This window comes from Balaenoptera musculus, chromosome 3, assembly GCF_009873245.2.
Source record: "Balaenoptera musculus isolate JJ_BM4_2016_0621 chromosome 3, mBalMus1.pri.v3, whole genome shotgun sequence".
NCBI classification, from domain to species: domain Eukaryota; kingdom Metazoa; phylum Chordata; class Mammalia; order Artiodactyla; family Balaenopteridae; genus Balaenoptera; species Balaenoptera musculus.
The window spans coordinates 116,598,163-116,608,907 of NC_045787.1; the positions used below are offsets into that span (position 1 = coordinate 116,598,163).

Here is a 10,745-nt window from a genome sequence, read left to right on the forward strand (position 1 = left end):
GAAATTCTTTATCTCTCCTTCTATTTTAAATGATAATCTTGCTGGGTAGAGTATCCTAGGTTGCAGATTTTTCCCTTTCAGGACTTTGAATATATCTTGCCACTCCCTTCTGGCCTGCAACATTTCTGTAGAGAAATCAGCTGATTGTCTTATGGGGGTTTCCTTGTAATTAACACTTTGTTTTTCTCTTGCTGCCTTTAGAATCCTCTCTTTATCTTTAACTTTTACCATTTTAATGATAATATGTCTTGGTGTAGGTATATTTAGGTGCATCTTGTTTGGGACCCTCTGTGCTTCCTGTACCTGGGTATCTGTTTCCTTCTTTAGGTTTGGGAAGTTTTCAGCCATAATTTCTTCAAATACATTTTTGATCCCCTTTTCTTTCTTATCCTTCTGGAATTCCTATTATGCATAGATTGACATGCTTTATATTATCCCATAGGTCTCTTATACTGCTTTCATTTTTTTTTTCCATTTGGCCTTCTGTCTGCTGTTCTGATTTGGTGATTTTTATTAGTCTATCTTCCAAATCACTTATCCATTCTTCTGCATTATTCAATCGCTATTCATTGCATTTAGCTCAGTTTTTGTCTTGGCAAATGAGCTTTCTAATTTTTCTTGGCTCCTCTTTATAGTTTCTAGTTCCTTCTTACAGTAATTTGCATTTCTATTGATAGCCTTTCTTAATCCATTCAGTATTTTCCTTATCTCCTTTTTGAGCTTGATGTCTATCAGAGTGAAGAGGTCTGTTTCACTGTTTGTTCTTTCAGGGCAGTTCTCTTTATCTTTTAACTGGGAGTGGTTCCTCTGCTTCTTCGTTTTACTTATGTTTCTCTTACTCTGTGTGTTTAGGAGAAACAATTATCTACTGCAGGCTTAGAGGGCCATTTTATGTCAGCGCATCCCTGTATAGCCTGTGTGGGTTTAATATTTTTGGTGCAAGGGCTGTTTTTAGTATGGATGCCTGCTGCCTCCTTCCTCAGTGTGTCCTGGCTGTTATCCCCTTGGTACAGGGTGTGACTGGTGTAGTGGTGACCATAGCCTACACTGTTTAGCAGGACCTCCTCTTTGCTCTGTGGTTGTCACAGCTCTGTCGAGGGCAGGGTTTGCTCCCTAGTTGTTGGAGTAGAAGCCCCCAGATCCATTTATGAGCTGTCTCTGAGCTGTGGTGCAAGGTAGGCAGGATTGGAGCACTCTCGCTGGGAGAGGAGCAACTGATTATTCCTCTGCCAGAGCTGTCCACTGGTGAGTGCACCCCATTGTGTGACCTGTCAACTGTTGTGTGGGCTCACAAAGTACACTGTTGTTGTCACTGCCCTTGGGTTTCCTCAACCATAGGAATTCTGGCAATCTACCCTGGTGTCCCTCAGGCATTGTTTTCACAAGAGCACCCCTGCAGATCCACTGAAGTCAGGTCCTAGGACTGCAGTAGTCATGCACCTGGACCCACTGTGGGAGGTGTGGAGGCAGCCCAAGTATCATGATTTTAAATGGTATTTATATGTCAACAATTCTCTTATTTACAACTCCAGTTTATACATTTCTCTCAAACAAATATATCCAACTGCCTACTAGACATTTCCACTGGGAATGACTGATAGACATCCATAACTTAATATATTTGGATTACACACTTGATTTTTCTCCCACAAATCTGCTCTTCTCACATTCTTTACCATTTGGTTTGAAGACAACTCTGTTATCTTCATTGCTGAAGCAGTAAGTCATTCTTGGCTCATTTTCTTTCAAATCTTAGGCCAAAACTAATATATAAATTTTATTATAATATTTTTTTCATCAACAGGTATGTATTGAGCACATACTATGTACTAGACACTCTTCTAGGTGGTGGATATAGAGTAGTCCCCCCTACCATCTGTGGGGGATATGTTCCAAGACTCCCAGTGGATGTCTTTAACCTCAGATAGTACCAAACCCTATATGTACATTTTTTCCTAAAATAATAGGCAGATACTGTATAGAGCATACACTGGACAAAGGGATGATTTACATTCTGGGTGGGACAGAGTGGGTTGGCACAAGATTTCCTCATGCTACTCAGAACGGTGCACAATTTAAAACTTATGAATTATTTATTTCTGGAATTTTCCATTTAACATTTTCAGACCATGGTTGTCCACAGGTAACTGAAACTGCAGAAAGTGAAACCATGTTATCATAAACGGGAGACTACTGTATATTACTGAACAAAATAGACAAATAGCGCAACTCCTGAGAAACTTATATTATGAGGAGAGGCAAAAAATAAATAAGAAAATAAGAAGTGAACTATATTTAAAAAGGTGAAAATAATATATGATTTGGCATAAAGAAATAGTGGAACAGATTAAGAGGATAAAGAATCTGTGAGGAATGGGAGGTACACATTGCAATATTAAATAGCTAAATAGGATAAGCATGGTAAGTCTCATTAGGCAGTTAAATATAAAAAGACTTGAAGCATGTGAGGGAGTTAGCTTAGTGATTTTCAGGAGAAAACATTTCAGGCAGAGGGAAAATCTAGAGCAAAAACCCTAAGGAAGATATGTGCTTAGTGTCCTCAATGAACATTACAGAGGTTGGTGTAATTGAGAAAGAATGGTCAGAAGAGCAGTAGGAAATGAGGTCAGGGTGGTAATGGGAGAACAGATACTTTGGGTTTTGTTAAGGTAAGACTTTGCCTTGTACTCTGATTGAAATGGGAAGCTAAATCTTCTCTTTTTAGGATAGGAGTGACATGGCTAAGGTTTGTCTGGATGCCATGTTGAAAATATAATATAGGGAGGGAAGGGTAGAAGCAGGAAGATATGATAAGAATCTGTTTCAGTAATCCCAATGAGAAATTATGATTACTTTAACCAGGGTGGTAGTGGTCAAGAAAATAAAATAGTCAGATACTCAATATTTTTTCAACTGTTGAAAAATTTCAAACCTACAGAAAACTTGGAAGAAAAGACCAATGAATCTTCATATATTTTCTACTTAGGTTCACTCATTGTTAACACTTGCCACATTCTCTCTCTCCATATCTATCTATCTATCCACCTCTCTATTGCTATACAGATATAGCAGAGAGAGAGGAAATTTTTTTTTTTTTTACGAATGAGGCAATTTATTAACCCAGCATCATTTGTTCTAATGCTTCTTGTTGGCAGCTGCCACCTGTCCAGTGATTCTGTCCAGATCTCTCTGTCCCTGAGGTGTTAGTTTGCGGCCCCCATCTTGGTCCTTTTCCACCATTTTCAGCCCCTCCAGGGCTTGGAGGACCCGATGGGCCATGCTCTTGGAGCCTCTGCTGAAGTGGCTGGGCATGACACCATTTCTCTGACACCCCCCATAGATCTTGGTCATGGAACCAACCCCAGCGCCGCCCCGGAGGTACAGGTGCCGTGCTGTGGAAGCAGCTCGTGTGTAAAACCAATTCGCATCGTAGGGAGCGAGCTCTTTATGCTTGGCCAGCTTGACAGTGTCCACCCATTCAGGGACTTTCAGCTTCCCGGACTTTTTGAGGAAGGCTGCCAGAGCTCTGATGAACTCCTGCTGGTTCACGTCCTTTACAGTAACTCCAGGCATCGTGCGGCCTCCAAGCTGCCAGCCAGGGAAAAGGGAGCAACGGGGTTTCCCGGGTGCACAAGTCGGGCGTTGGTTATCGCGAGAGTTCCCGAGAGAGAAATATTAAATGATTTTTACAATGTTACACAAATTTTACAAATATTTAACTATTTTATAGTTAATTAAAGACATAGTAATTTTCTGCAATACCTCACATACCTGTCTCCTAAGAACAAAGGCATACTGTGATGGTTAATTTCACGTGTCAACTTGACTGGGCCATGAGGTGCCCAGATACTTCATTAAACATTATCCTAGGTATGCCCGTGAGGGTATTTCTGGATTAGGTTAGCATTTGAATTGATAGACTGAGTAAAGCAGATTGCCTTCCCCAACATGGGTAGGTCTCTACCAATCTATTGAAGTCCTCAATAGAACAAAAGGCTGAGCAAGAGCGAAATTACACTCTGCCTGATGATCTTTGATGTGGGAACTTTGGTCTTCTGCTTTTGTACTGAGACTGGAACTCACACCATCAGCAGCTCTCCTGGTTCTTAGGCTTTCAGAATGCAGATCTTGGGAGTTCGCAGCCTCCATGATCACAGGAGACAACTCCTTATTTGTTATTTTTTCTTTATTCTTCTGTTTAAATTTTAGGTTAAGATTATCTAGTTTTCTTAAAAATCCAACTGAAATTTTGATGTCAATGATTTTTTTAAAGATTTTTTTTTTGATGTGGACCATTTTTTAAAGTCTTTATTGAATTTGTTACAATATTGCTTTTTTTTAATGTTTTGGTTCCTTGGCCATGAGGCATGTGGGATCCTGGCTTCCCAATCAGGATCAAATCCACACCCCCCACACTGGAAGGCAAAGTCTTAACCACTGGACCACCAGGGAAGTCCCTGATGTCAATGATTTTTAATTCATGGATTAATTTGGGGAATTTTTATTTTATATTAATGAATGTCATCTAAGCACAGAATGTTTCTGTATAATTTTCTCTGTACTTAACGGTGTATTATATTTTTCTTCATTGACATCTTGTATATTCTTAGCTAATTCCTAGATGCTTTTTAGCTTTTAAAAAAATATTGTGAAAGATATAGTAAAATGTTTTCTGCTTATTGATAAGGTAGTGAAATACTTGAAAAAAATATTAGAGTCACTCCGTCTGACTGAACTTCATTAACCAAAAATCATGGAGAAAATAAAGCAAGATGAGTACCAAAGAAATAGAAGGAATTTAAGAAGAAATGGACAATAGGTATAAATGAGAGAGTAAAATAAGCAGTTAATCAAAATAAACTTAAAACAGAATTCTTATACATTAGACAAACTACTGGAAGAACTAGATTCTAAACCTCTGCACTAGTGAGCCACAGACCTTACAACTCTCACCCAGCTTGTGTGGGAATGAGTTTCTTCATTTATAAAAAAGGGACTAAACTACATTATCTTCCAGGTCTCATTCAGCTCTAAGATTCTAAATAGAATTGCCTTGAACTGGATAATACTAATAACTTAAGTCTTTTTTTTTTCTTTTTCTTTTTGCCACACCATGCGGCTTGTGAGATCTTAGTTCCCCAATTAGGGGTTGAACACACGCCCCTCAGCAGTGAAAGCATGGAGTACTAACCACTGGACAGCGAGGGAATTCCCCTATAACTTAAGTCTTAAAATCAAATCCAAAGCTTTAAAAATTCCTATTTCTTTAAATTATGTTAAGCAATAGAAGTGTAATCTTTAAAAGTAGCAGTACTTCTACTCTTTCATGCAAAAGTTTTGCAGAATTCAATTTGAAAGACCATGGGCAAATACAGGTCATTTCTCCAAAGTCAAACTGATGGTGGCTGTTGACCAAGAAAAACATTATGGAAATCCATCTGCTACAGTTCATGCAGGGGTCTCAGACTCAAACTATTCCCTGATAGGATGTAGAGTATCCTAAGTAACTGTGACTGCCTGGAGTACCTTTCATTTGGATTTTCCAGGACAAGGATACTGCCAGATGCAGTGAAATACTATTAATATTTTAAAGTTGATCTTGGTTATAGAACACTTGCTGATATTGCCTTTTGCTTATGTTGGTTTTTCTAGGTAGATTATTTCATCAGTAGTAAAAACTGATAGCTTTATCTCTTCCTTTTTCTATCATTTTCTTTCTTTATAATAATGCATGTAAAATTTCTATGTTAAGTGTAATTTCTGCTGTAGTTTTGTTTTTGTATTTTTTGTTTGTTTGTTTTGGCTACACCATGTGGCTTGTGGGATCTTAGTTCCCTGACCAGGGATCGAACCTATGCCCCCTGCAGTGGAAGCGCAGAGTCCTAACTACTGGACCACCAGGGAATTCCCTGCCGTAGGTTTTTAATATGCAATTTTTCCAGGTAAAGAAGTTTTCCTGGGACTTCCCTGGTGGCACAGTGGTTAAGAATCCACCTGCCAATGCAGGGGACATGGGTTCGGTCCCTGGTCCGGGAAGATCCCACATGCTGCAGAGCAACTAAGCCCGTACACCACAACTACTGAAGCCTGTGCACCTAGAGTCCCTGCTCCTCAACAAGAGAAGCCACCACAATGAGAAAACTGTGCACTGCAACAAAGAGCAACTCCTGCTCACCGCAACTAGAGAAAGCCTGTGCGCAGCAACAAAGACCCAATGCAGCCAAAAATAAATTAATAAATTAATAATAATAATAATAAAAAAAATAAATTTAAAAAGGAGAATATTGGCCTTTCCTACAAATGACCTCCAAAAAAAAAAAAGAAAAAAAGAAAAAAGAAATTTTCCTGAGTTATTTTTTTTATAGTTTTAAAAAAAACTTATTTATTTAATTTTGGCTGTGTTGGGTCTTCATTTCTGTGCGAGGACTTTCTCTAGTTGCGGCAAGCAGGGGCCACTCTTCATCGCGGTGCACGGGCCTCTAACTATCGCGGCCTCTCTTGTTGTGGAGCACAGGCTCCAGACGCGCAGGCTCAGTAGTTGTGGCTCACGGGCCTAGTTGCTCCGCAGCATGTGGAATCCTCCCAGACCAGGGCTCGAACCCATGTCCCCTGCATTGGCAGGCAGATTCTCAACCACTGTGCCACCAGGGAAGCCCCTCCTGAGTTATTTTTAATCAGAATTTAAAAATCTGAATTTTACTGAATGCTGTAGTGGGTTGAATGGTGGCTCCCTAAAACAATGTGTCCATGTCTTAATACCTGGACCCTCTGAATATTACCTTATTTTGAAAAATAGTCTTTTCAGATGTAATTAAATTAAATTAATGATCTGAAGATGAGAACATCCTGGGTTACTGAGGTGGACCCTAAATGCAACAGCTAATTTCCTTATAAGAGACAGAAGAAAACATAGAGAAGGGGAGAGATCCATGTGAAGATGGAGAAAGAGACGTTATAGTGATACAGCCACCAGGAATGCTGACAGCCACCAGAAGAGGTAAGGAATGGATTCTCACCTAGAGTCTTTGGAGGGAGTGAAGCATTGATAACACCTTGATATTATAATCTGGCCTCTAGAACTGTGAGAGATATATTTCTGTTGTTTTAAGTAATCAAGTTTGTGGTAATTTGTTACAGCAGCCCTAGGAAATTAATACAAATGCTTTTCTACGTTATTTGGCGTTTATCTTTTATTTATGTAATCAATGTTCAAGGCCAGAATCAAACAATTGCAGGTACTTTATTTTGGGAGGATAGCCATAAGGGAAATTACATGCTTAAAAGATTATCGGTAGGGTTTAAGTAGTAAGCTGCACAAAACTAACTTACTAATAAAACAGTTTCCTCTGAGAATTCCATTATACACCAGTCTAGTTCTGGAGCTTCCTCTATCACCGAATAGCCTTTGTGCCCAGACTTTTGGAGAGAAGACATTAAATAAGTGCTCCAGGAAATAGGGAATCAGTTTAAGAAGTAATACACTTGACCTTAAGCCCTCTATCTTTAGAAATGACTGAAAGTGTGAGAGCATGCTTAAGAGGTGTTGGGTAACTCAAAAGAAATAGTTTACCCAAATTATTATCTACAAAAATGACCACATTGCCTCATTTTCTAACATATAACTCAGAAAATCTGTTTAAGCAATAACATAAATCCAACCTTTATCAAAATTGAGAGAAAACATGCTCTAATTAGAAATGATGTAATCAGAAAGAATGTAGAATGACCTTCAGTAGCGGATATCAGTTTACTCAACATCAGAGAAGTCATACTGGTGAAAAAAAACACTGTGAATGTAAGGAATGTGAGGAGATGTTTAAATGTAAGTCAGTATTTACCACACTGCAGAGAATTCATAGTGGTCAGAAACTTACATGTTAACAATGTGAGAAGGTCATTATTTGTGTGGATAATATAGTCAACACCAGAGAATTCATATTGATGTAAAATCCTGTGAATATAAGGAATGTAGGAAGTTGTTTAGAACTGAGTTCATTTTGCAAACCAGAGAATTCATACTGGTGATAAACTTTATGACTATTAGTAATGTGGGGAAGCCTTTTTTGTGTGCACACAAGTTACTTAACATCAATAATTTATACTGATGAGAAACCGATGAATGTAAGAAATGTGGAAGATGTTCAGACTTAATTCAGTCCTTACTATGTGTTAGAGAATTCATACTGGTGAGATGCTTTATGAATATTAAAAATGCAATAAGACCTTAACTGTGTGTGGACAATTTATCCATATTAGAGTATTCATACAGGTGAAAAATCATAGGAATATAAAGAATGTGGGAAGGTCTTTAGACCTGATTGCATTCTTTCTTCAAGTCAGAGAATTCATACTGGTGATAAATTTTATGAATGTAAGGAGTGAAGGAAAGCATTTATGTGTGGATGAGTTACTCAACATCAGAGAATTCATACAGGAGAGAAATCACAGGAATATAAATAAGGTCTTTAGACTGAATTGAGTCTTTTCTTCAAGGCAGAGAATTCATACTGATGATAATCATTATGAATGTAAGAAATGTGAGAAAGCCATTATTGTGTTTGTACAAGTTACTTAATATCAGAGAATTCATATTGGTGAGATAACTGATTAATATAAGAAATGTGGAAAGACAACCCACAGAACAGGAGAAAATATTTGCAACTGATGCAACTGACAAGGGATTAATCTCCAAAATTTACAAACACCTCATGCAGCTCAATGTAAAAAAACAAAACAACAAAAAAAGAAAAACCCAATCAAAAAATGGGCAGAAGACCTAAATAGACATTTCTCCAAAGAAGACACACAGGTGGTCAAGAGGCATATGAAAAGATGCTCAGCATCGGTAATTATTAGAGAAATGCAAATCAAAACTACAATGAGATACCACCTCACATCAGTCAGAATGGCTGTTATAAAAAAGTCTACAAACAATAAATGCTGGAGAGGGTGTGGAGAAAAGGGATCTCTCCTTCACTGTTGGTGGGAACGTAAATTGGTATAGCCACTATGGAGAACAGTATGGAGGTTCCTTAAAAAAACTAAAATAGAGCTACCATATGATCCAGCAATCCCACTCCTGGGCATATATCTGGAGAAAACCATGGTTCAAAAGGATACATGCAACCCAATGTTCATTTTAGCACTGTTTACAATAGCCAAGATGTGGAAGTAAACTAAGTAACCTAAATGTCCATTGACAGATGAATGGATAAAGAAGATATGGTACATATATACAATGGAATATCACTCAGCCATTAAAAATAATGAAATAATGCCATTTGCAGCAAAATGGATGCACCTGGAGATTATCATACTAAGTGAAGTAATTCAGACAGAGAAAGACAAATATCATATGATATTGCTTATATGTGGAATCTAAAAAAAATGATACAAATAAACCTATTTGCAAAACATAAACAGACTCACAGACTTGGAAAACAAACTTATGGTTACCAAAGGGGAAGGGTGTTGGGGAGGGATAAATTGAGAGTTTGGGATTGACATATACACACTACTATATTTAAAATAGATAACCAACAAGGACCTACTGTATAGCACAGGGAACTCTACTCAATATTCTATAATAACCTAAATGAGAAAATAATTTGAAAAAGAATAGGTATATGTATATGTATAACTGAATCACTTTGCTCTACACCGGAAACTAACACAACATTGTAAATCAACTATACTCCAGTATAAAATAAAAATTTTTTTAATGTGGGAAGATATTTAGACTTAATTCAGTCCTTACTATATGTTAGAGAACTCATACTGCTATGAAGCTTTATGACTATAAAATATTCTAAAAAGCTTTTACTGTGTGTGAACAACTTAATCAACATCAGATTATTAATATTGGTTTTTAAAAATCCTATAAATTTAGTCAAAGTGGGAAAACAGTTAGTATGCATCAGTAGGTTCCTTGATAATATTCATATTGGTAAGAAGCTCTTTGAGTGTAAGGAATGTGTGAAGGCTTTTAGATATAATTCAAACCTTAATATATGTTGGTGAATTTATACTTGTGTGAATTATTATGAATATATGGAATGTGAGAAAGTGTTTAATAAAGGAAGACACCCTAATATGCAAAAGAGAATTCATAATGATGAAAATCCTATAAATATAAAATATTTGGAGAGGCCTTAAACAGTGTCTATCAGATCACTCAACTTCAGAGAACTCATACAGGGGAGAAACTCTATGAATTCAAGGTATGTGGGAAGACCTCTATTCATGTTCGAGATCTTAGTTTTCGTCAAATAATTCATGCTGGTAAGAACAAATTTTAGGAATTTAGGAAGAATTTTAGGCAACATTTACATCTTTCTCAGTTTGGGAGAATTCGTAATATAATTTGATTAACTAAGAAAGCCTTCACGTTTTATATTCCTGTATTTAGATAATCAGAATATCTATCCTAGAAAAAAATTGGAGACTGTATAAAGTCTATATGCTAATTTAAGTTCATATATCTCTAACTGGTGCAGTTTTACCAGGTACAATTTGGAATTATAGTGCTTACTTTGGAGAACTTTTGATATAGACTAGATTGTACATTTTGATGTACCTTAGAACACAAAGAAAATATTTCTACTTCCCAATGGAGTGCTTTATTTAGTTGCTATGAGGAGCCTTCCGCCCTTGAAATTGGACTTTAAAATTGCCTCACTAAATAATTACTTAGATAAAGCAAATTAAAATTATGAGAAAGTTAGAAATACCTTATTTATAGATCC

General features: G+C 37.1%; 1 protein-coding gene across 1 annotated transcript; it reads right to left on the reverse strand.

Moving 5' to 3' along the window:
* Positions 1–3,084: 3,084 nt before the first annotated feature.
* LOC118893571 (40S ribosomal protein S19-like) lies at positions 3,085–3,614 on the reverse strand. The gene has a single exon (XM_036849252.1). It carries the CDS (start codon positions 3,571–3,573, stop codon positions 3,136–3,138), a length of 438 nt encoding a protein of 145 aa, XP_036705147.1. The 5' UTR covers positions 3,574–3,614; the 3' UTR covers positions 3,085–3,135.
* Between the last annotated feature and the right edge of the window lie 7,131 nt (positions 3,615–10,745).

Bases quoted from the DNA above. Each gene is read 5' to 3' on its own strand.
- LOC118893571 (XM_036849252.1), bottom strand. From the start codon at position 3,573: ATGCCTGGAGTTACTGTAAAGGACGTGAACCAGCAGGAGTTCATCAGA.